This window comes from Aythya marila (genome assembly GCF_965140915.1).
Source record: "Aythya marila genome assembly, chromosome: 1".
Lineage (NCBI taxonomy): Eukaryota > Metazoa > Chordata > Aves > Anseriformes > Anatidae > Aythya > Aythya marila.
The window spans coordinates 125,892,461-125,919,614 of NC_139042.1; the positions used below are offsets into that span (position 1 = coordinate 125,892,461).

Sequence of the window (27,154 nt, forward strand, 5' to 3'; positions counted from 1 at the left end):
TATCTTCCATTCACTTAACACACAGATGCTCTAAACCATTCACTCTCTCTTTGTTCCTATGTGGCTTCAAAATCTAGCCCTCTCCTGACCCCCTACATCTCCACCTCAGTGCACAGCTCCAGCCCTTTATCTCAGCCACTATCCATCCAGTCACCCAAACTTCTACCTGTCCTTTCTTTCTTCCTTCTAAGCCCCTGCCTGATTGTCTCACTGTTAACCCACCCATTCAAGCACCTACTATAGAATCACAGAAAAATTTATGTTGGGATGGATCTTTGTGAGTCATCTTTTGGATTTTTTTTTTTTGGTACCCTTTTAATTTTAGTGGTTGTTGGGAGTGGGAGAGAAATGAGCTTCAAGAGGCACCTTTTAAAATATCCTTTATTTCGATATCATCCTAGTAAAAATCTTTCATATAAAGGCAAAAGTAGGTATTGCATAGAAGAAATACAGGTGCAAACATTACCTGAGGGGAATGGCATGTTGTTTCTTAGTGTCTGCTATCTACTGCACAACAGATGGCTAGCCTTTAGGCAAATATCTCCAGGTTTCCCACATGAGATACAGGATGAAGCTGCTTAACTCTATGGAAGGAATTTACATCAGAATTATGTGTGTCCTATTCTATGCCGCTCCCAAGAACCATCTGCTGGGAAAACACACTCCTTTCTTGCTTTTTCTATGCCTGACCAACACATTGCCCAAGAAAGACCATGAAGATCAGCTCTGTTTTCCTCTGCTTGCACCCTTCCTGTGTGTGAGTTTGTAGTTCATATATTAATGGAAGTGTGGGGGAAGGACACAGGGGGACACAGGATAAGAGAGCTGGCCTAACTTGACCACAGTCCAAGAACTCAATGAATCACATACACAAGTCATCTCCTGTAATCTCTGAGATATTTATACCATTGTTTTTATCATCTCACATGTTACTTCACTATGGGCAGGGAGTGAGATTTTTTGAATGTCTTCCACCTGGGCTTCCCATAACTAAAAGCCTTGGTACCATCAAGAGGGAACAGAATTCACTTCCACAGCTTTCAAGTAGAGGTTCTTTAAGCAGTTCTCCCAATATGTCTCCGCTTAAGTGCAGCTTCCAATCATGAAGAACAGTGAGACAGCAGGTACACTAAAATCTGAAGAAACACTCAGAGAATCAGTACTTTCACACATGAACTGTGCTTTCATGAATTATAGATACAGAGAGGTATGCACTTATACAAATCAATATTTGTGTATACTAAAGATATTTTTGCCCAGTATCAGTTTTTATTTAAAAACATGCGAAAAACTTGTAGCTAAATAACCAGAATGATGTTTGGGGAAAACACATAGCCACCCACCAGCACAAGCATAAAAAAGTGCATACATACATGAGACAAAGCTCCCTTTGACCAGTTACAGGAAAGTCAGTGCCTTCTCTGATGAACTAACGGATACAGCCTCACACTTTCCAAGGCTGTTTTTGTTGCCTGGAAAGGGGCATTACTTTTCTTCTCCTTTCAGGATATCTGTCATCTCCTCCCACATCAGTGAGTCAGCTAGAGACACAAATCAGCCCTGCTCTTGACTACCTTCCTGTAGGGTGGCTTCATGGAAATGAATACATGAAGCTTGTGTAACTACCTCAATTAATACTGTGCCTAGAATGCCAAAAGTAGTCATTAAAAAAAAAAGATTTCAGGATCTATGCCACTATCAGATCATGAAATGGAATGAAGCATTCTACAAAAATAAGTTTGGATGAAAGGCAAAATAGCTGAGTTTGCAACTACACATTTCTTCTCAAGAGTTACTCATAAACATTTTTTTACTTTCCTACTACTTTCACTAATATATTTTACTTTTTTTTTTTTTTTTTTTTTTTTTTTTGGTACAAAAACTGAATGCAGATTGAAATTTAAGTTGTGGTAGGTACCACTGTGTGACCAAAAAGGACAGATGTGATGTACACTGCTCTTTCTGAACCCCAGATAAAACTAGAGAAAGAAAAGCACCTTTTTTGCTAGAGAAAGCAAAGTACCTCTGCTCAAAAGGAGAGTGCAGTAGAGCCATCAGATGGAAATTGTCCTGTCTTTTCTTGAAAAAATGGGAACACATTTTATCAACTTTGCATACAGTCTTATATGTAGCAGCAATACACTGGGAATCAGAGCCCCTTCTTCCATGTGAAACATCCATCTCCAGCGGGGCTCAGATGCTCCTGGTCCCAATTTTCATTAGAAATGGAAATAAAACTGGATTCTGTTTCTGTGCTTTTCCTCTGCTCCTTCCAGGACTTTTGAAGGCAATCCAAGTTAAATAGCTGAGCCCATGTGGTATTGTCTGCTTTAGGGGGAAACAAGAGCCCTGAGAAACTTTGGGCGTAATGCTCATGTGGGCAAGAACCAGGCTCTAAGAACAGTAACCTCCTTCATCACTGCAACACCCAAATTTGTCTCCATATCCCACACATTCACACTCCTTCCTGTCATACCAATCTCATATGAAGTCTAAAAAGTGTCACATAGTCCACAAAAAATGCTATTGCTGCTATACTTGTACTTACAGATGTAAGCAGGACCTACTGGGAAGATAAACAGGGGACTAATACCTCCCAGACAGGAAGTGGCCCAACAGTTATTTCAGCCCACCATGAGAAGACTGGCTGATTAATACAATGACACTAATATATTTTAAGAGTTTAAAGTATAAATATTCAGACTGGACATCAGGAGAAATGTATTTACCAGAGTTTGATAAAGCATGGCTCTGAAAGGGGTACCAGAAGGGCACAAAAACTCCATCCTCAACAGCTTCTGAGACTCAGTCCAATAAAGTCATAGTCATACACACCTCACATAGGTCACAGTCCCCTTTTGAGAGTGACATTGGATAAAGTAACCTATTAAGGTCCCTTCTAACTGCTGCTAATATAAGAATCAATATTCCTTTCAGACCTGAGTTGAGCCCTGACTGGAGTTAAATAACAGCATCTTCCAATAGCTGATCCTTTCCTTCTTCCTTCACAAAACTGCAAAACTGAGGAAAGACATCTGCAGAAAACTGGAACAAAGTGTAAATGGGATTGGCCTGCAATGAAGCAGAGCTCAAACTAGAAAAATATGTTTGATTTTTCTAGCCAGAAAATGTTGGTAAAAATATGCATTCCAGTGAACTCCAAACCACACCCTGTTGGATGGAATTGGTAATGTTCCAGCATGAACCAGTTCTGGGCTGAAGGTGTGACAATGTGACAATGCATACTGTCTCTGGGTGCTGCTTTGGAAACCACCCCTTTCCTGTATCATTTGATGATCTTTAACAAAACTCATGTTCCTTGCTGTCCTGAGACACCCTTTCCAGCTCAGGGAGACAGCTGTACCCAAGGGAACTCCTTCAATGAAGGACATGACATGACAATATTGCAATCAAATTGCCATCCCCCTTTCTAATATCCAGTAAAACGCTATGCCTTGGGCAAACTTTTTGAAACAGACAGTTTCAATACGCAATACAGTTTGTGAAGGCTGCCGACAACTGGCCAGCTGGTCAGACTGCAATCTTTCTCCTTCATGCCAGGGAGCATTCACTTGCTTAGTCAGTATTTTTAGCTTTCAAAGTAGCGTGACTTCAAAGCAAGCTAATGAGGGCCATCAGTTACAGAGCCAAAGATTGCTTTGGGTGGATAAAGACATTGAAATTTGGGCTCACAGGACTAGCGAGCTCCCCACAGACTTGAGAAAAGTTATGTCTTTATTTGCCTCCACCAACTGCCAACTTTGAAAAACGTGTCCTCTGGAGATTGCACAGTGGTTCCTAAACTAATGTACAATAAATGTGTAAAAACAAAAACAGTAAGAAGCTATAAATCAGGCAACTAAATTCTAAGCTATATTCATCGTAATAGTCATCATCATCATTATCATAATAAAAAACTATACACCATCTGGTACAAGAAGCTGCAAAGCAAAGCAGCTCCAATTCTTAGGACTCTCTGTTAGAGTGGCTTTTCCGAGTCTTACAGTGAATTGGACATGAGGGTTAAAAACTTAATGGAAGACTTTGAAGATTTCTCCCTTAGAGTTGAACACACATCATTTTTGCACATATAGCACGGATTAGTAGAGTGAAACATTTTCTTAAATTAAGGAAACATTCTTAGAACAGATCTATGATTTTGTGTAGAAAATCCATTTGTTTGGGGATCTTTCCCCTCTCTTTGGCAAATAAATGGCAAATGTGAAACAGACAGAAACATGAGTCAAATAACAAGCTGTGATAATAACTGTACAAGTAACAACAAAGTAGATCGGTCAGTGGGACGGATTCTCTTAGTGGGGCTCGGCTGATACTCTTTGTGGTCATTCCTTTTGTTCCTTTTTATGATCAGACAGAAGGGTTGATGTGATAATGTCTCAGAGGCTTTAGGCATCATATTTTTTGCCAGTCCTGTGAATCTGCTGGAAGAGTGTCATGGAGAAGGCCATGCCAAGAATCTGAAGGAAAGCAAACAATGAAGTCTTCAGTACAGGAAGGTTACCAAAACTGAACTACCTGTGTTCATGGTCCAAATGTAGTTTTTAAAGACATTCTACACTAGTCAGCTTTCTCAAGCTTCAACACTGATCAGTAAACCAGGATGTATATTGTTCAGGCACACAGCTATGTCTGAAGACATGTCAAAGCACAGATGAAGGCAAAAAGTTCTCAGGGCTCCTTGTCACATACAAAAATGTTTCTGAAACAACGAATGCAGGTCACTCTTCCTTTTTGCCCAAAAGTTTGTTCTTGATTAGCCAGATACCTGTGACTTATACATCAGATTCTGACATTCTGTCCCAAAAGTATAGCTGTTATGCAGGAGCCCCAAAACTATAGCAGATTATTATGATACTTCTGCATTTCTTTTTTTAAGCACATGTTAACTTACTCACTTCAGCAGCCATGATTTAACTTGTTTTGGCAATTTCCAGACAGAACTTCCTCATAAAATTTAAAACATAACAGTACCTTAAGAAACAAGGTAATAAACATCTAAACCTGGTAACTCCAAAGCAGTGCTCTGAAGTGAAAATGCAGATAAGTGAAACTTCACTGTAGCATGTCTTCTTTGAGGAACTGACTACTGACTTGCTTTCTTTCCAAGGAGATGGCCTCAAATGAGCTCATTAAACAAATCTGATATTTTTGAAAATATAGCCAAACCCAAACTCAAAGAACTGCTTTTCACATAGCAGAAACAAGAATGCTGACAGCAAATCAAAGCTATGTTGACATACATCATACTGGCATTACCTGCATTATAAGGATGCACATCCCAATCGAACCAAGGACATGCTTATTCTCATCAAACCAAGTCATAACTCTCTCGTAACATCCCTGAAAGATGAAAATTGAATTCCCAAGGTTACATTTCTTTCACGTGCATTTCCTCTATTTTCTACCTTCCACCCCTCCCTACGACTTGACCCGAGCAAAGTAAGCCTTACCGTTTTCCACACTAATTCAGTAGAATTCCGTCCACAGTCTTGGGAGTTTTCTGTACAACATCTGTCTGGGACAGTGTTTTCCCCCAGCACTGGGTACCAATCCGTAAAGTCATTTACACCACAGCATTTCATCTATGGGAAAAGTAAAGGATTAATAAATGAACTTTACTACGCAATTTGTGAATTGTACAAACTTTACTTAGAATCACAGAACCATAGAATGGTTTGGGTTGGAAAGAATCCTTAAAGATCACCTAATTCCAACTTCCCTGCCTTAGGTAGGGACATCTTTCACTAGATCATGTTGCTCAAAGCCCCATCTAACCTGACTTTGAACACTTCCAATGACTGGTCATCCACTACTTCTCTGGTCAACATCTTCCAGTTTCTCACTACCCTGGTAGTAAAGAATTTCTTCCTTATATCCAGCCTAAATCTACCTTGTTTTGGTTTAAAACTACTACCTTTTGTCCTGCCACTACACACCCTAGTTAAAAGTCTTTTTCAGTCATTCCAATAAGCTGGCTTTATTTATTAGAAGGCCACAATAAGGTCTCCTCAATGTTTCTCTTCTCCAGGCCAACCCCCCTCCTCCCAACTCTCTCAAGCTTTCTTCATAGGAGAGGTGCTCTAGCCCACTGATCATTTTCATGGCCTTCCTTGGGACCTGCTCTAACAGGTCAATGTCTTTCCTGTACTGGGGACCCCAGAACTGGGTGCAGTAGTCCTGGTAGGATCTCATGAAAGCAGAGAAAGAACCACATCACTCAACCTTCTGGCCACACCTCTTTTGATGCAGCACAGCATACTATTGACTTTCTGGGCTGCAAGGGCATATTGATGGCTCATGTCCAATTTTTCCACCCCAGTACCCCAAGTCCTTCTCTGTTGGGCTGCTCTCTAATCACCCAGTCTGTGATTAATTAACCACTCAGTCTGTGATGATATTGGGGATTGTACTTGGCCCCATTGAACTTCAAAGGCTTCCCATGGGACCACTCCTCAAGCCTGCCAAGATCCTTCTGGATAACATCCCTTCCCTCTACTGTATTAACTGCACTAGTCAGCTTGGTGTTATCCATGAACTTGCTGAGGGTGCACTCAATCCAAATCCCTATGTCACTGAGGAAGACATTTAATAGTATCGCTTCCAGCACAGACCCTTGAGGGACATCGTTCATTACTAGTTTCCACTTGGACACTGAGTCATTGACTATAACTCTCTGGATGCAGCATTCCAGCTAATTCTTCATCCATCTAACTGCCCATTCCTCAAACCCATAGCCCTCCAATTCAGTGGCAAGAATAGTGGGGGACTGTATCAAAGGCCTTAGAGAAGTCCAGATAGATGATATTAGTAGTTCTTCCCTTGTCCGCTGATGCAGTCACTCCACAAGAGAAATCCACTAGATGGCACGATTTGCCCTTGGTGAAGCCACATTGGCTGTCTCTAGTCACATCCCTGTCTTCCATGTGTTTTGACATAGCTTCCAGGAGGATCTGTTTCATGATCTTACTCACTGAGGTGAGGCTTCTTTACTTCTTTACTTCCACTAAACTACTGTATGCTTTCAAAAAGGATGCTACAGAAATTCTGTGTTTTTAAAGTTCTCTGTGCCCAGTGATCTCTAAAAGCAAATGCTTAATGACGTTCAAAAAAAAGGGGGGGGGAGAAAAAGCAGTCCTATATTCATATTCAAGGTGTCTTAGTTTTTTAAGTCCTGAATTGTGAAATGCTAGCTGTCAGAGCTGCAGTTCAATCTATGGAGTTTTTGCTGCTTTTCCATGTTTCAGATTGTATTTCTAAGTGACAGGAATAGAGAATCTCAGACAGCGAGCATCTTTCACCTTACAAAGTACACTTTGATTTTGCATTTCACAATACTCCCTTGATATTCAAGAGTGCAAAACCAGAAAACAGCCTGCATTAGCCACCTTTTAGACTGGGCATGGATGCTACATTTAACAGACTGTGGCAGCCTTTGTGGTCCAACTGCGATTATTTTTTTCTAATGAGAAAAAGTGTTACCTCTGCTTGAATGATATTCCACGCATTTTTCAGTCCAACATTATTTTCTGAATTGTACAGCTTCATACCTTCCTTTAAATCCTTCTTTGCGCTCTCACTGACCTACATCATATAAATACAAAAAGTCAATGCACTGCTATTTATAGGACAGAACCAAATGGTACAGACTTGAATACAGAACACATCTCTCTTACATTTTCTCACCACAAACTTAACATGGATAAAAAAGATCTCTCTTAGCTTCAAGACTCTCACAAGGTCTCTTTCAGCAAAGACTTTCAGCACCTCCAAGGCCTAGTCTATCCCTCAGATTGCAAAATCTTGGGTTAATTTTCATGAGAATGGAGACCAAACAGCTTTCCCTCTAGTTAGAATCCATCATATAATTACCTGAACCAAAATAACTGAAGAGTGATCAGCAGAAATATGCTGAGCTTATGTTAATTCTTAACATACAGATGTTGGCAATATTCCACAGCAGCCTCTCCTGCCTCTAACCTGTGGTCTACTTTAATTTGCTAATATCATAAAACAAGAGTCCCAGTCTCCCAAACTTAACTTAGTTGTCCTTTGCACAGGTTCAGGCAGTCTGTAATCAATGGCCAATATAGAATCAATTGCAAAAGGGCATTATCATCGTTCTGCTTGTGGGCACAGGCTTGCAGGATTTAAATTTTTCAAAAGTGTTCTTCTTGCTTCAGAGGAGGAAGTTGGAATCACCGAATCATAGAACCATAAAATGGTTTGGGTTGGAAGGGACCTTTGACTAGTGCCAACCTCCCTACCACAGGCAGGGTCACCTTCCACTAGAGCGAGTTGCTCAAAGCCCCATCCAGCTTGGCCTTAAATAGTTCCAGAGATGGGGCATCCACAACTTCTCTGGGCAATCTGTTCCAGTACCTCACTACCCTCAGGAAGTTCACCCCAACTCTCTGGAAGTGGCAGATATCATAATGACAACATGGGAAGAGATAAATCTGATAAGAGCTCAGTTTTAAAATGAGTCTGGATAAGCTCATAGCATAAGGCTCCGTCCTGTGTTCAGTAGAGCCCTCTGACTCCCCAAGGTTTTTCCATTCTTATCTATCTGCCAAGCCAGTGAGCTGTACCTGCTCCTCTTAATCTTCACTAGATAGCAGGCTAACTTCTTACAAATGGGCTTTATGAAAAGCTGTCTATTGATCCTCTCCCCAACCTTGTCAAACTCCCTGAGGCAGCCCAGTCAAGTCATTCAGCTGGTGGGATCTGGAATCCCCTGAGAATACCCCAGGCCTTGCTCCCTGCTCCGCTGTTGCTGTTGAAGGGTTGGCCCTAAGAGGGTAACAACATCCAAACCAAGACCTCCCACAACCCGGCTCCACAAGATTATCAGCTTTTTGCAGAGACATAAACAAGCTATATTGATAGGTATCTTAGCTTCCAGAGAGGACTAAAAAGCAGGCTCTGGACAATGGTTTTATTTCAGGGAGGGAACTGCATTCTCAGTATATTCTTCTCTCCTGTTTGCCCTTCTCATTACTTCCTTCCTCCCCCAGAAGCAGCTTATAGAAAATAGCCAAAGTCTCAAGGTTAAACCTTCACCAAAGTGAAGAGCAAGGAAAACCCACATACATTCACCTAACAAAAGCAAACTCAACCTGGTTTACCTGTTAGTACAGATGATTAATCTGTGGCATATTTGCTTACCTTGTCCATATAAACAAAGAACAAAATCAGTAATATCAGCTCTGCCAGGAGAATTATCAGCAAAACGATGAAAAACTAGAATAAAGAAAAAGAGACTGTGTATACACACTTGCCAAATAGAGAGCTGAAAACTGAAGATTGTTGGCCTTGTCCTCCAAACCTTCCCTCTTTTGCAAAAAATATGCGTTTGATTTCAAACAGGTCAGACATCTTAATACTATATTGTCACTAAAGCTTCTGTCAATATCAATGATGAAGCTCACTGTGTAGTGGTCTCTAATTCTTTTTCCCCCTACTATCAGTTTTCTTGTTTCAGCAATGCACTTAGCCCAGCCTCTTTCCTTCATACTATCTACAAAACAGATGCTAAGCTCACTGTCATAGAGATCAATGTGATATGGCATGGCAGTGGCTCCCTATTAGGTGGGAACAGATCTGACTACCTATTTGTATACACATTACTCAGCACTTCTATTTCCAACTGTCCGTAGTTCAGATCTCTCTCTGCAGGGGGCAGAGAGAGATGCACTTCAGAAGTTTCTAATTAATTTTCATGCCCAGTAGCATTCTTCTAGGTACTAGTGGTATAACATAACCACAGCATTCCCATTTAGGCACTGGGGAAGATGGAGTATGAGATGCAGCAAGCTCTCCAATCAGTAACTCATGGTAATCTGTACCAAAAGACTTCTGCAGAGCCTTGTAAGAATATAAACACACTCTTAAAGAGAAGAACAAAAAGTTTCTGTTGGTGTTGTAGCTCATGTGCATGAACAACATAGATACCGTTATTATTATTCTCTATTTCCTTTCCTAACTGTATGATAAAAACAAGCAGCAGATAGGGAACAAGTGCACATTTCTTCTCCAGTTTAATTTTCTGAAGTGGTCTAGGGAACACTGCTCAGCTATTCCCCAATACCATATAAAGAAGATATTTACACAAGAAAAACTCACATGCTCCTTAATGTCACAGCACCTCTGATTGAAAACTGCAACTGAGTTGGAACCTGTCTGCTTTGGAAGCACTCCCCTCACCTTTTCCTCAGGGTGGAAAGGATCATGATGAAACCCCCTGGACTTATGCAAGAGAAGTGACCCACAGTGTATTTTCTGAGAGGGGTTCCCAAATCTGTGCTGGACAATGGCTGGGCTGCTAAGGATTTATTTGTCTGTCTATTTATTTATTTATTTATTTATTTATTTATTTATTTATTTATTTATTTATACTGCTGATACCAAGCAGAGATGCTGACTTCAGGTCATATGCTTTCCACCAGCCTCTGACACAGGCCTTATCTAAAGTAAGGCAAAGTAGAAAATAGCCATGAGCAACTGTGAGTGGCATCCAAAAACAGCTGTGCTTAAGATTTTCCAGTCAATCCTTCTAAAAGACACTTCCAGAAAGGCTATCCAGTTGAACCCACAGTTCACGTTTAACCATTCAGAGGTAACTGATAGTAATTTGCTTTGTTATCTAATACCTTAGTTTACACAGTAACAAGGCTACATTTGCTAATGCACCAGTATCTCTGTAACCAAACCTGTGGAATGTCATATTGTAATCATACAGAAGACTGAAGGTTAAGGAATACGTTACAGTGATCCACAGGACTATTTTGCACTGGTGAAAATGTTTTTAAATAAAATAATCGCAAAGCAACAGTAACTGGTCTTAGTGAAAAGAAATATTGATGTCTTACACTCAGAAGTAGGCACTTGTTTTCCTTGATAGCACCCAGGCAGCCCAGAAAGCCGGTCACCATGATGACTGTGCCAAAGGCAATGACTAGGTTGGCAGCTGAAAGAGATGGAAAGCTAGGAGAAAATGTGGCGAAGTTTCCTTGTGACACTGACAGCCAGATGCCCACGCCCAGGAGCCCACAGCCACATAACTGCAAAGAGATAAACAAAAGAAAGATTTCACCATTAAAATAAATGGCACTGCCTCCTTCACCCACTCTACAAAAGGAAGGAATTTCTCAAGTAATTTCCCAGGTAACTGCTCTGCAGTAATGCTCTCACTGGCTTGGTACTGAAACAACATGAAACTAAAAGTTTTTACCTAGACTTGGTCATGTAACTTATACTGATAAATCTGTTCTAAAGCCACTGGATGGCAGAACCCTATTTTTAAAGACTCAGCACATGAAACCAGGGTTAACAATTTATCTTCCAGCAACACTGCCCAATACAATTTTTCTGTAGGAAGGAAAAAACATTACTTGAAAGAATGCCTCATCACACATATTTGTACAGTCATCCACAATCTCTCAGAGTGCCAGCCCCATAGTTCCTCACCCTAGGGCAAGCAAGGGTTATGTTATGATCAACATAATTTCAATAAATATTTGTCATAACTTTCCATTGGCCAGTCCCAGTAGCCTGGTTGTGGTTTAGGATTAGTTCTTAGAGCTTTCCTGTTGTTTGACACTGTTCTTCCTCCTGCAATTCTAAAGTTCTGCTGAAGACAACCATGGAATAACTCCTTTCAAATTGCTGTAGTTATTGGGTCAACATGCCAATCTACATAATGTGATTACAGTTCCCTTTTGAGATGTTTCACTATGAATGGTAGTGCATTGTTCAGTTGTACCCGTGTCTGCACTGACTACATTCTCACTATGGCTGATTTCACAAGACCACTGGGCAAGTTCTCCATTTCACAGACTTTAATCTTCCCTAAATAAGATTTGTCCATACCAAAATTACATTGAAAGTTCAGATTACATAATAAAATCAGTTGATGGTGGTAATATTAAACACCAAGGCTCATCTATGCAAACAGGATGATCTACAATGACAGAAGAGAGTAAGTAGTCAGGAAGATTTGCGAGTTGATGAAAGATCCTAAAAACTTCCACAAGGAGGCATCCCTTTCCAAACAGTGCTAACATACTCCTAGCGTACATCACATTTTATTTTCCTTCTCTCCAGAGGAACTCCTCAGTTTTTGTGCTTTCTTCTGTTTGTACCTCCTTTATCAACCTACTGAGTAGCTGTACTCTTGATGCTAAAATTTATCCTTTGACCTTAGGTCCCAGACCAAATTATCATTCATGCTCTTTAAAAATATCCCAAATAATTCCACTGTCTTGGGACTGAATTGCATACAGCCATACCATCCCAAGCTTGCAAAAATTCTAGCAGTAAAATAGCTTTCTCTGACCCTTTATTCTCTACCAATCTCATTTCTGATATAAGGTGATCACTGTGAAAATGGTCTCACAGCTATTTATTCTCACTGGATCCACCTCTTTCCCTGGTACAAATGAATCCTGGAAAATTAAAAAAGCAAAAATATTTTAAGTCATTTTATTAAGTCCTTTTCACTTTTTCTACCTCACCAGACACAGCAGTCCCTAATCTTGTTTCAGTGCACACTAACTGAAGTGTTGTAAGATATTAACTTGATTGTCCAGAAAGATTATCAAGACACATAAAGGGATTTTTCAAAATATTACAATGCATTAACTGCTCTGTTGAGACCACAACATACTCTATTAAGCAAATGAGTTAAAGGAGGAAGGGGAAGATTCAGAGCTCAGCAATTCCATTCATTTACTCAGAGGGGCTCAGATTTTGCCTTTGCAGTTTTCTTATATAAGTTACAGAAAGAAAAAGAAAATAAAGGAAGGACAAAAGTGAAAAAGAGATAAAAAAGTAAAGAAAAAATAGAAAAAAGAAATATACCTAATATTTTGTAATATACAGAGAATAGTTGGACTAACACCTTGTGTTGCTATTGGTACGGGCTTGGGAATGTGATGCTCCTATGTCTGAAGAATAACCTGTCGCTCCTGGAGCTGTTGATCCAGTCTTTCCTATAGAAAAGTAATATCTGCACAGCTTCTGATGGCCTGATAACGGCCATTTCTGAAATTGCTCTGAATGCCTTAAGGGGAACATTCCATTAACACCTCACCACATACACATACTGAAAAAGGGCCCTATGTTGATTAAAAGCCTGAGTAGCAAAAATACGTCCTTCAAAAGAAAGAAGTGTCTGGTGAAGCAAACAAGTAGGTTTATTAGTTTTCCAAGTTTTGTTCTTCTACTTATCACAGGGTTTTTGGTAAAGCAGTGATGGCATATATGTGGAGAAAATGTATCTGGTGCCTGCAGATAAGCTTGAAGGGTGCTACCATCGTCCCAGGAAAACAAGAGGGCTGAAGAGGGCTGACACCATCCTTCACCCTGTGAAGTTTACTGTTAAAAAGAAAATATCCATAAAATCTTAAACCTTTGCTGTCTATGGTGTCCATTTAAAGAAATATGTTGGAATGGGGTGGGGTTAAAGAACACACATATCCTTGTGGTTGGGTTGTAAGTTTTATTTAAAGCATGTATTTATGAAAAAAGTTTCAAAAGATGTAGGTCTGGGTGTTCTGAAACATATTTTCTGTTGTATGGAAAGCTTTATATTCGTATTTTACAAAAAAAAATACTATCTGGTCATTTTGTAGTATATCACTAGCATACAGTTTAAAAAGCTGTTCAAAGGTTATGTACAAAAAGACACAATGGTATCCATAAGCTGTGGAGAGGGCATGCTGCAGTTGCTCCATCTGGAAGGCAATGCCTGAAGTGTTGTGCTTTAACGACATGATATTTTCAGGAAAGAGAGTGCTGTTTGGAGAGTAGCCATACAGGTAAAAAGAAAAACTGCATGGTTCTGATCGGCCATGAAAATTGGCAGTCAGTGCTCTCCAAGCAGCTTCCATGCACCTAGTGGAAGGGCCCTGAGGGTCTGATGTACTTGTAGATAAACCTGTAAGGGAGGCTGGCCCTGCCCACCTATCAGAATAGACCTCGTGACTGGAAGAGGGGAGTGGCTGCCATGGTAAATGGCTGCTGAGGAAGCTGGGAGAGGGCACAGGGACTTTGCCAGAAGCTGGGGCAGCTGCCACTGGCTAACTTGTGAATCAGCGGTACCTATACTACTCAGTCTCTGAAGAGATGGAAGTCTTCAGTCCTGTTTGTGGTCCTGCTTTTTGCCCTGCTCCCTCATCACGGGATCCTGAACTCCACAAGGCTATCCCCAACCAGTTCTTCCTTGTTTATAAGCAAAATGTCCAAAAGAGTACCTTTGCTTGTTGACTGCTCAATCACCCATGTCTCTTTTCAGAAATCTCTTAGATTGCTTGTGCCCTGCTGTGTTGTCCTTCTCCTTTGAGAGACACCCACAGAAGTATGCTGATTCCTCATAAAGAGCAAAAGAGCTTTCCCCATAAGGCTACTAAAGCTAATAGATTTGTTGTGCTCATTATAAATGGTATGGTTGATGGATTTTTCACAAATTGATTTTTCACAAGATGTTGCTTAAAAGTTGTTGAAGTCATACTGAAGTGGTATATCCTGCGTTATCAGTGGTAGCTGTACTACTGATCTGCTTGTAAGACTCCAATGGGATACAGCCCTGAAGGGAAGAGAGTTCCAAGAGAACTGCCGATATACAAGGATCACCTTCTTCATGCTTAAGAATGCTCCAGCACAACAAGCAGGGAATTGAGCAAAGGCTACAGAAAGCCCCCACAAATGATCAATAAACTCCGGACTAAATCATAAAAGGTAAGTGTACAAGAGGTCGAAAGAGGGACAGGTGAGACAGAAGGTATAAAGAGACACTGTCCAGTCATGCAGGAAAGAGACTAGAAAAGCCAAAGCCTATCTAGAGTTGCATCTGGCAAGGGATGTCAAGGACAACAAGAAGGGATTCTCCAATAACATGAAGAACAAAAAGGAGGCTTAAGGAAAATGTGGGTCCACCTGTAAATGTGACAGGGGTACTGATGCCAAAGGACACTAAAATTGCCAGGGTGCTTGATGGTTTCTTTGCCTCAGTCTTCACTGTTAAAAGCAGGCTCCTGAGGACAGAGTGAAAGTCTGGAGAAGGATCAGGCGAGGGAGCAGTTTTAACAAATTGGACATATGTAACTCCACAGGGCCTGACAGGAAGCACCCGGAAGTGCTAAGTGACATAGCTGATGTCATTGCAAGGCCACTCTTGATTACTTTTAATATGTCACAGCAGTTGGGAGAGGTTACTGAAAAGACTATGAAAAAAACAAACCTCTCTCCTATCCAAATGGAAGAACCAGGGAACACACTGACCAGTCACATCTCAACCCTGGGAAGGTGATGGAGCAACTAAGCCTGGAACCCCTTTCAAAACACATGAAGAAGGTGCTTGTAATTAGTCCACATGCATTTACTAAGGGGAAATCATGCCCAAGTAGAACATGTCATTATTAAACGTGTCCTTGATAACAGATATGACAACAATAGTTCTTTAAGGACACAATAACAAAGTCTTTATATATTCCTTGTATTAAACCTTTTTTTTTTTTTTTTTTTTTTTTTTTTCTCAATAGTAAGCAAAGGGTTAGTAGCAGAACAAGACTCTAAGCAGTTCATCATAGTGAATGAAAATCCATCAGCCTAACAATGTAGTCCTCAGCATTAAGCCCTATTTCCTAAAACCATGCAACTGTAAAGATACCTTTCTGTAATGCAGAGTTTGGGGATTAGGCTCAGTCTCTCTAAATCATGCAAATGAGCCTATCTATGCAGACTTGAAATTGAAACAAGGAAGCAAATTGCAATGTTCTCTTTTACTGCAGAACTTTTTGAAGATACTTGTTAAAAGATGCAAGTTTAGAGTTTTTCCCTATATAATAACATTACTTCAAAAATGGAAATTGAACATCATTTTAAGATGTTTTTATTGTCCCAATTATTTCCATAAAATTAATTTTGCCTGAAATTAGAATCCAATATGAAAACCAGCTGGACAGGAAGATCTGCTGAATTCACCTGCTCCACAGAAACATTCAGAGCCAAGTTTTATAGCAAGAGCAAATAGGCAATGCTGCTTAATTAAGCCCTTAGAGCTGTAGAATAGAAAAATAACTGAATTTTGTCTCTCCTGGTCTTTGAATGATTAGCAGAATATTCTACTGCAATCCTTAATCACTATCCCAGCATAAAAAAATACAAGGTTTGTAGATGGATTTGGCTAATAAAGATATTTTGATTAATCTCTTCAATAAAGCCTCTTTCCAAGAACATTTAATATACGGATTGAAAAACAGAACTCAAGTGTTTGGACATGTTAAGTAGATTTCTCAACTCCTTATTTAGATATCATCAGAAAGAGATATTTTTACTAATGTGGTTTCCAGAATAAAAATGTATCTATGAGGGCAAACAGCACATGTAAATAACACTCCAAATTCCAATATATGAAAGCCCAAAGAGAAATGTATCAAACAAGACAAAAAATCCTTCTTTATTCCAATGGCAGAAAAGCAAAGGGAGCCATGATCTATTGAGTTCCCCCAGTGTTGTAGCTTTTGAGCAGCTGCATTAAAGCCTTCTGAAAACTTAACTGTATGGTTGTTTAAAACTATAGGCCAAATTCATATACTGTATATTTGCACAAATGCAAGGGAATGTGTCTGTGGTACTTTCTTCTGAGTTGGATGTCCCCACCTATTTATTCATGGGCACTTTCTGTGCCACAACCTTGTGGTGAGTTCACTGTCAATCATACATGTATATGTTCAGCATTCACTGGCATGACTTCAAGAAATCTGGTTAGCTGTATTCATTATTGGTTATTAATGTGCCTATTTCTTCCCAAGCCAATCTTCCTGAAGCCTGTTTATCCTCTCGTGTGCTTTAATACCAAAACAAAAGTAGTAGTTACAAAAGAGAAACAAAACAAAACAAACCACCCAAAACCCAAACCAAGCAAACAAAGAGATGTTTCAAGGACTTGTTGGAACAACAGTCAGTAACTCTCATCCAAATTTGTCTAGAAAATACTGAGAAACTTTTGAGCCCCAAAGAAGTTAACATGATTTAAGATGCTCTCTTGAAGACGTACCACAGGGCACAAGAGAGTGTTCAAACACTGAGAGATCTCCATCAGCATAAAAGATGCCAAAAGGTGCTTAAACTACATTTTGCAAAGCCACTTTGCTTTCAGCAGTTGGAGGTACTTCTGAGACGAGATGTAAAGAATCAGTGTGAAGAAATGCCTAAAGGAGTGGTTTGTGAAGCAGTCACAGTATCTGTGTAAGTCATGTACTAAGTTGGACCACTATGAGCATTTTTCTCTTGGTCAGTTAGCATGCTAAAAGAACACAAAACTACAGGAAATTCACTCTCCCTTCTGATTCATGACATTTTCTGGCACCACTGATAACTGACTAAGGAGTAAAAAATAAGTAAAACTGGAAGTCAGCATGTCTTCTGGTCCCCAATGAACTTGTATTTTTTAAGCTTTTAGTAAAATCAGCAGGTCAATACTAAAATATAAGAGGCAATGGGAATGAAGGTGGGGAAAAAAAAAAAAAAGAAAAAAAAGAGTTGTTTACCCTGACCATTATCTGTTTTTCTTGGTATTAAACTACAATTCTATGTTAAAAAAGTGATGATAATAAAAGGTGAATAGCTTTGCTCAACATTCATTGGGAACAAGATAAGCAGGAACTATATTAGATATACAAAAGAAGAAATTGTATTACAACTGGCTAGTTCAGTGCAGATTTAATTTTTCTTTATCAGTATTCAAAGCTTACCCTCTCTCTCTTCAGTAGTATGTTCTATTTTGAATCTTCTGCCTGGCAAACAACATCACCCAAATGAACTGGGAACACCTCTGAAATATTCTTAAGTACTTTGGCAAGAGATCTTCAATTAAAAAGATGTTACATGTTATCCATCCATTGCTTGGATCATCTCTATCTTATTATTTTCACAGACTTAAAAAAGCACAGGCAAATTAAACCTTCCACCTCTAGCCTGCTGGCAATATTACAAGGCTGAACCAAATTTCCCTTCAGAGAGCCTGCTAACAAGAACTGACATTAGAAAGGGGGCAAATAAATAAGAGGGGGGTAGGAGGGCAGCCATATGCTACAGTGAGAAAAGTTATATCCATCAAAGTAGACAGATGACTTGTCAGTGAACTGAATCTCACTCTTCTGTCCACAGATCTGTGTCAGGAAAATGAAAGACAGGCAATCACACCAGCTCAGGAAGAAACATGAAAATTCAGTACAAAGAATCAGCCAATTCCAGGTAGATAAATACCTTTGCTATCTCAAAACAAATAAATGACAGTGGCATTAGACCGCTCAAATACAGATTCATGCTACAAATTGTCTTCCAGTCCTTCATTCCTTCCAAGAAAAAACAGCAGAAAAACCTTTCACTGTCTTGTCTGAAAGGAGGCTGAAGATGACTTGTTATGGAATTAAGAAGAAAAGGAAATGTTTCAATTTTATGTAGAAAGCTCTAAAAATATGTGCTTGCAAAACCCACTACAACAACAAGAAACCAGCAGAGAAACAGATGCCAGTATGGTTTAGTTAAGGCACTACTGAGGCCAGGTCTGATCTGCTCAGTATTGAGCAACTTCCATGATCCAGCTACCATCAGAGCAAGTCAAAAAGCACATTCCTATTGCATCTGGTTCTACATGATATGTATTCCTGGAACTTTCATTCATAGAGCCTTTGTAAGAAACAAAGAATCAGCAAACATCAACATTAAAACATTTCGCAAATAGCTCATACAAGAACTGTATTATTGGACTTTTTCAAATACCAAGGTCCCCTCACATTGACATAGACAGAACTGAAGTAAAGAAGAGTATAACAAAAAGGATGAGAAAGACATTGGGCTGCTTCATCACCATTACACAACTTTTTTTCATATACCATGACAAAATAATCTTTGTATCAGAAAAGCTATCACTGTTCCCAGATAAGAGATGCAATGTTATTTTGGAATCTGAAACGCTGGAAGAAGAAACTGGGACAAGAGAATGCCTAGCCACCTAACTCTAAATCTCAGCAAAGATTAACAGGTCTTGCAATTACTTTACACTAACATGCAAGTATTCATGACGTGTATATATTTAGTATTCAGACATGCACTGCCAATAAATCAGAGACAGCAGAGTTTGTGATGAGGTAATTTCAGAAGAACAGAAAGAGGTGAACCTAAAAGGGGCAGCCCCAGAAAAGGTGAAAGAAAGCTAATAGAACAGGAAGACAAACAAGGACATATGGCAAGTGGAAGCTCATGTATCTCTCTTTTCCACATGCCAGACTAAAGAGGAATTGAGATAGCAAAGAAAAATCCAGGACCTTAAGGATTCATAACTGAAAAATAACTTTGAATACTATCACAAGTGGAGAGGGACTGTTTATCAGGGAGTGCAGTGACAGAACAAGGGGTAATGGATTTAAACAAAAAGAAGTTAGATTTAGATTAAATATAAGGAAGAAATTTACTATAAGGAACAGGTTGCCTACAGAACCTGTGGGTGCCCCATCCCTGGAAGCATTCAAAGCCTGACCAGATGGAGCTTTGGGCAACCTGGTGAGGTCTAGTGGAAGGTGTCCCTGCCTGCTGCAACAGTGTTGGAATTAGATGATCTTTAAGGTCCCTTCCAACCCAAACTATTTTATGGTTCTATAGAAAATGTTATACGATTCTATAAAGAATATTTTATGATTCTATAAACACAATTTTATGATTCTATTCAACTGCCTCCTAGGCTGCATCAAAAAAGGTGTGACCAGCAGGTCGAGGGAGGTGATTGTCCCCCTCTGCTCTGCCCTCATGAGATCCCACCTGGAGAACTGCGTCCAGGCTTGGGGTCCCCAGCACAAGAAAGATGTGGACCTGTTACAGTGAGTCCAGAGGAGGTCTACAAAGATAATCAGAGGGCTGAAACACCTCTCCTATGAAGAAAGAGAGATGGGGATGTTCAGCCTGGAGAAGAGAAGGCTCCAGGGAGACATCATTGCAACCTTTCAATACTTAAAAAGGTTCTTATAAAAAAGATGGAGAGGGACTCTTTACTTGGGTAGATAATGACAGGACAAGGGTGAATGGTCTGAAACTAAAACAGGATAGATTTACACTAGACATTAGGAGGAAATTCTTCACTGTAAGGGTAGTGAGACACTGGAAGAGCTTGCCAAGAGAAGTTGTGGATGCCCCATCCCTGGAGGTGTTCAGGGCCAGGCTGGATGAGGCCTTGGCCAACCTGATCTAGTGGGTGGCATCCCTGCCCATGGCAGGGGGGGTTGGAAGGCAGGGGTTTGGAACTAGATAATCTTTAAGGTCCCTTCCAACCCAAGACATTCTATAATTCTATGATTCTAAAGGGACTTTGCAAGCAGAACATAACACCTGATGTCCCTGACACCTAGGGAAAAGTGACAGGAATGGCTGGCTGATCAGTGGTTTAGACACTGTCTTTTTTCTAGTACGTTTCAGTCTCTTAACATGACCAATGGATAAAATACTTCAGGTGGTAGGCATGCTGGGTTTTCTGTACCTTTAATAATCTGACCAAATCTAGTGTGAAGGAGATAAAAGTGCTTCCCAATGGAGTTCAATGACACTTTTGTTTTTCCAAAGAGAAATGCAACAGATATGTATGCATAAGGAAATACTAGACTCCAACAGGAATTTACATTCTCAGAAAACCTTAAATGAAAATACCTTGCCAGGCAATCTGCAGGTAAAGGTGCTGGTCTTGATTCTCACTGTAACACAAAGAATCGTTGGCTTCCTGCAAGTTCTCTGTGGATTTCCCATGTATTTCCAATTTTGCAGCTTTGGCTGCAATGTCTGGCAAATGCAAAATATTTGCCAAAATGTTCCTGTATTGACAACATTACATTTGGACGTAGTGGCAAATATATCAAAACTGCAATAGTTACAGCTGGGAAGTACTGTGACTACAGAAGACAGTTCCATCCCAATGTAAATTCCCTGACAGAATTCTTTGTATCCACTTCTGCAGAGATTACAACAGTTACAGAGCTTTTACACCAGTCATACTGATCTTTTATTTTTTAAGTGTCTTTTGTTGTGGAATTCAAATAAAATTCAGCCATCAACTGGGAACGCGGTTGCTGAATGAGTGGCAGTAACATAAAACAATTTGCTATAACTCTTCTACTGACAAGATTTTAAAAGCCTTCTGAGTGTTTTCTTGTTACCAGAAAGGGCAACAAATAAACTAAATAGGGGCAACTATGTTGAGTGAAATATACCCTCAACAACTCATACTCTCTTGACCTTGACCTTGCTTTTGTACTCAAATTGATTATGCATTACTTTGCGCTTTTACCTAAAAACAGTTTCATAATACAACGGCAATTAAGATGTCCTTCAATTAGTCAGTGAAGATAACAAGGGCACACTTCATTATAACATATTCTGGACATCTGGGTTGGGGCAATCCTAAACACAAATATAGGTTGGGCAGAGAATGGATTGACAGCAGCACTGAGAAGGACTTGTGGATGTTGGTTGATGAGAAGCTCAACATGAGGCAGCAATGTATGCTTGTAGTCCTGAAAGCCAATAGTATCTTGGGCTGCATCAAAAGAAATGTGACCAGAAGGTCAAGGAAGGTGATTCTCCCCCTCTTCTCCATTCTTGTGAGACCCTACCTGGAGTACTGCATTCAGCTCTGGGGCCACCAACATCAGGACATGGACCTGTTAAAGAGAGGGTAGAGGAAGGCCACAAGGATGATCAGAGGGCAGGAGTAGCTCTCCTCTGAAAAGAGATGGTGTTTTTAAGCCTGGAAAAGAGGAAGCTCTCAGGAGACCTTATAGAAGAAAAAGTTCCTCCTTAAAGAGGAACTCCAGGGAAGATGTGAGAGACTCTTTATTAAGGGAGTGTAGTGATAGGACAAAGGATAATGGCTTTAAACTAAAAGAGGGTGTAGATTTAGATCAGATATTAGAAAGAAATTCTTTTCTGTGAGGGTGGTAAGACACTGGAACAGGTTTCCTGGAGACACTGTAGGTGCGTCATCCCTGGAAGTTTCCAGGCCAGGTAAATGGGACCTTGGGCAACCTGATCTAGTGGAAGGTATGAGGGGTTGGAACTAAATGATTACTAAGGTCCTTTCCAACCCAAGCCATTCTGTGATTCCATGATGCTGTGATTTCCTGATCTCTTATTTCTGCTCTGACACTGTCCATGTGAAAGCCAAAATCTACCAAATACCTGACACCAAAGGTAAAATACAAAGCCCTACAAGAACTCCAACCTCAGTTATGCTTGTTATCTTTATAGCTGTTAACTTTTTCCTCAGCCTGATCTGACAAAAAGCAAGTACATTCTGCAGCAGTAACTAACATTTTCACCTCTCAGATTAGCAGCTCATATTCTTGCATAGTAACTACCCTGCATTTAAAAGGAAGTACAACCTTCTGCAAGAAGCACAGCTCTCCTTTGCCCACCTGCTTTAGAAACATGGTGTATGGGGAATGGAGTGATTAACAATTTGAGTGAGTTTATAAATTAAAGATCAAATAAAAAGAAGAGCAGTGAACAAAATATGTTAAAAAGACTCACAGATCTGCAATCTGAACACAATATCTAGTTTTGCTTACTCTGAATATGAAACTATGAACAGTACACAGATTGCAATGGTGAAGGTTGGACAGAGATCTCACCACTGTCCCCAGGTGTGGTAAAGAAGCACCCTGCTGTTTTTATTGGGATCCCTTTGAAGCCACCTTGGTTCTCAAAAACAGCTTTTCTAATGGGGCAAGGTCGATGCAAACTGATTTAAGTCACAGCTATTTAAACCACCAACTTCATGATTTTCACCAACCATCAACTTCATAATTTAAATCAAAAGCAAGAAACTGAATAAATCATGGATTTAAACTGTAATTTTTGTATTCTTCAGTCAGCATTCTTCAGTAGTTATTTAATGAATCTTTTTGTCAACAAGAGAATCTTTGTATTCTTAGTCAAATTCTTTTTATTGTTACTATGTTACAAAGCAGTGAATGATATGTATTTTATTTCACCATATACATATATTTTTCCTTCATGGTAACTGAATAAACTAATATGTCATTGTCTTCACATGTTCAAAGAGAAAGAGTTTGTCTGCTTTTTCAGCTTCCAGTTTTTCAGAACTGAATGAACTTGACATTGAAAAGAACTAAACGAAGAATCTGAAATAAAAGCTATTGATGTCAAAAACTGGTTTTGGCTTTCAATCAGCTTTGCTTCCAGCTGTTAAGACTTCTACCTCTTTTTGGTTGGTTGGTTTGCTTGCCTTCTTTGCAGAAATTGACAGCAAGTATGCACTTCTTGAAAATTTTTATTTAAATTTAATTTTCAGATATTATAGTTATAAAATGGGCTGTCAAGATTTCAAAAAGGCTGAATTTTTCAAAAGAAAATTTGAGTTAAATTAAAAGGTACAATGTAAATCTCTTTTTTTCTTCCTCCAGCTTAAAAACACGGACTGTTACCAATTAGCAAAAACTGGAAGGACTCTCCTGCCAAAGCATGAACGAATTCTAATAATCAACAAGTTCTTCCTTTTTTTTTTTTTTTTCCTGTTGCTATTCACAGCTCAGAAATACATGTAGTATCACAATGGCTCAAAACTAGCATACTTTAACCTTAAACTCAGAGCTTAGTGAGTTGTTTGTTTGTCTTCTCTAGTAGCATACTTAGCATCACAAAGAAATTTGCTAAATCAAACTTTCCTGGCCTTTGAGCTATTACTGTACTTTTTCCTTATTTCAGTTGCAGGCTAATTCCAGCCATTTCATTCTTGTCTTTCTCCTCACATTTCTGCAGAAGATTCTGTCTTAGTGATTCTCTCCTTTCTGACAAACAGCAGCTCTTTCTCTCTCTCCTTTTCCTCTTCAGTTTTACTGATTAAACATCATCCTAGATCATTCTTCTTTCCTACATAATGTTGTCTCGTACTTTTCTGTAGTATATATACGTGTATATATATATATATATATATATATATAAGCTGACTGTATATATATATATTAGATGACTATGTATGTATAGTCTTCTGTACTGCATTATTTATATATAAAAATGTATATATATAAGGCTTGTTGTATCTCTGGCTGCATTAGGCAAAGTATTGCCTGCAGGTCGAGGGGGGTGATCCTTCCTCTCTGCTCAGTACTGGTGAGGCCACAGCTGGAGCACTGTGTCCAGTTTTGGACTCCAGTAGAAGATAGACATGAATTTACCAGAGAGAGTCCAACGAAGAGCCAGAAAGATATTATGAGACTGTGGCACCTCACCCATGAGGGAAGACTGAGAGACCGAGGTCTTAGCCTAGAAAGAGATGGCTCTGAAGGGGAGATCTCTTCAATGTATATAAACACCTGAAAGGAGGCTGCAAAGAAGAGCCTGGCTTTTTCAGTGGAGCCCAGTGACAGCACAAGAGGCAATGGGCACACACTGAAACACATGAGGTTTTGTCTGAACTTCAGGAAACACTTTACTGTGCAGGTAACTGAGCAATGGAACAGATTGCCCAGAGAGGCTGTGAAGTCTCCCTCCTTGGAAATACTAGAGAGCCATCTCAACATGGTCCTGGGCCACTGGCTCTATCAATTTGGCCCTGCTTGAGCAGGGAAGTTAGACCTTGGACCAGACCTCCAGTGGTCCCTTCCAACCTCAACCATTTTGTGATTCTGAGATATCCCTTGCCATCTCTTTTTTCTGTTACCCACTCTTATTCGATTGCTTTAATTTGCATAGCACCTTGCCTTGAGAAGCCACAAAGAAGGCATGAAGGGTGTTAGTCACTGGAGACTCCTCTCTGAGAGGCACTGAGCCTCCCATTTTCCATCCAGACAACATCTCCAGAGAGGTTTGCTGCCTGCTAGGGCCTGTATTCCTGATATTACAAAGAGGCTACCAAGTCTGGTGGGTCCCCAAAACTAGCACCCCTTCCTACTTTTTCAAGTAGGATCAATTGACAGGTAAACTCTGAAATATCAGAAAGGATTTTATGTTCCTTGGAAAGATGTTGAAGGGATAGGGAGCACAAGTAATGTTCTCCTCTGTCCTCCCAGTTGTGACTAGGACCCAGGAAGAAGGATAAGAATGGGCTGAGTGAATGATTGGATGCAAGGCTGATTTCATGCCAAAGGTTTTGGGTTCTATGACCTTGGATGCAGTTTTGAGGGACCAGGCATGCTGATGCCAGATGGGGCACATCTGACCAGGTGGGGCAAGAGTGTTCTGGACAGTAAGCTGGCAGGGCTTGTCAGGAGGGCTTTAAACTGGATGCAGTAGGGGAAGGGGATGAACCTCCGCGTGAAGAAAGCATACCTGAGAACTCTATCACTCTAAGTACCAGCAGGGAAATACTTGTGAACTGTCCCAATGCAGTCAGGAAGGGTTCTGGAAATGTGATACAACCGATTGCCCAGCTGGAGTGCCTCCACACCAACACCCGCAGCATGGGAAACAAGCAAGAGGAATTGGAAACCATGGTGCAATTAGACAAATATGACCTGATTGCTATCACGGAAATGTGGGATGGATCACATAACTGGAGCATTGGATTAGAGTGCTACAAACTCTTCAGAAGGGATAGACAGGGAAGAAAGGGTGGGGGGGGGGTTGTTGCCCTCTACATTAGGGAAGGGATTACTTGTGAAGAGTTGCCTCTGAGAAACAGCCATGGACAGGTTGAGAGCTTGTGGGAGAGAGTTAAAGACAATACCAATAAAGGACACGTTGTAGTTAGGGCCTACTATAGGCCGCCCGATCAAGGGGAGCCAGTTGATGAGGCATTCAGGTTTCAACTACAAGAAGCGTGGTGTTCACACGCATTCATCCTGACGGCGGACTTCAACCTGCCAGATGTCTTCTGGAAAACTAGACAGCAGGCTGTAAGCAATCCAGAGGATTCCTAAAGTATGCTGAGGACAACTTCCTGGTCCAGGTGTTAGACAAACCAACAAGAGGAGAAGCATTACTTGGCCCATTGCTCACCAGTGCGGAAGAGTACATTAAAAAGGTCAAGATTGGAGGCAGTCTGGGCTGCAGTGAACATGCCCCGGTTGAGTTTGTGATCTCGAGGAATTAGGGCCTGGCAAAGAGCAAAGTCAGGACCAGGAACTTCTGAAGAGCAAACTTCAAAGTATTTAAAGACCTAGTAGATGAGATCCCCTGGAACACTGTCCTTAGGGACAAAGGAGCTGAGCAGATCTGGCAACTCTTTAAGGATGTTTTCCTTAGAGAGCAAGAATTCTCCAAACCCTTGCATAAAAAAGTGGGCGGGGGGGAAGACAATGGGAATGGCTGAGCAAGGACCTGCTGGTCAAACTGAGGCACAAGAAGGAAATGCAAAGGCAGTGGAAGCAGGGACACATGGCCTGGGAAGAGAACAGGGATGCAGTCCGGATGTGCAGGGATGTTCCAGCGTGACCTCATTGCAACTTTTCAGTACTTAAAGGGGACTTATAAAAAGATGGAGAGTGACTCTACTCCATCAGATAATGGCAGGAAAAGGTGGAATGGTTTTAAGCTAAAAGAGTGGAGATTTTGATTACAGGTTAGGAGGAAATTCTTCACTCAGAGGGTGGTGAGGCACTGGAATAAGTTGCTCAGAGAGGTTGTGGATGCCCCATCCCTGGAGGTGTTCGAGACCATGTTAGATGAGGCTCTGAGCAACCTGATCTAGTGGTGGCATCTCTGCCTATGGCAGGGACATTGGAACTAGATGATCTCTGAGGTCCCTTCCAACCCAAGCCATTCTACAATGATTCTATGTTTTTCCTCCATTAGAATGCTACTTGTATTTTTTAGTCTACTTCCCTCACTCTAGCCTTTGCATATTTATGTTTAAAATCACTGAATCAACCATGAAGTTTGCAGTTTTTGTGTAAGCCTTCCTCTCCCCAACATCCTCCAGTCCTTAATTCACTTTCTCCATATGCTCAGTTTTCTCCCTTATAGCAGTTTCACTTTCCTATACAAAAGACTTCCAGATTCTGTCTCTGTCTTTGTTTGGAAACACTTTTCTAATGTTGCATTTCTTGTGTTGTCTATATTCTTTCAAGGTCTTCTCCTTTTCAAAGAATAAGAATTGTTTCTTTTTCTTTTAAAACCTATCTCCAGTAAT

The 27,154-nt window shown here is 40.3% G+C and overlaps 1 protein-coding gene across 3 annotated transcripts in view; it reads right to left on the reverse strand.

Annotated features, from left to right (window-relative positions):
- Positions 1 to 363: 363 nt before the first annotated feature.
- Positions 364 to 27,154, reverse strand: part of TSPAN9 (tetraspanin 9) — a 172,504-nt gene continuing 145,713 nt past the window's right edge. For all 3 annotated transcript variants that reach the window (XM_082779190.1, XM_082779191.1, XM_082779189.1), the window contains 6 exons: positions 10,890 to 11,081; positions 9,187 to 9,261; positions 7,501 to 7,602; positions 5,472 to 5,603; positions 5,278 to 5,361; positions 364 to 4,478 (listed from right to left, as the gene is read on the reverse strand). In XM_082779190.1, coding sequence (XP_082635316.1) covers positions 4,407 to 4,478; positions 5,278 to 5,361; positions 5,472 to 5,603; positions 7,501 to 7,602; positions 9,187 to 9,261; positions 10,890 to 11,081 — 657 coding nt within the window. In that variant the 3' untranslated portion in view covers positions 364 to 4,406. The remainder of the gene's footprint in view (positions 4,479 to 5,277; positions 5,362 to 5,471; positions 5,604 to 7,500; positions 7,603 to 9,186; positions 9,262 to 10,889; positions 11,082 to 27,154) is intronic.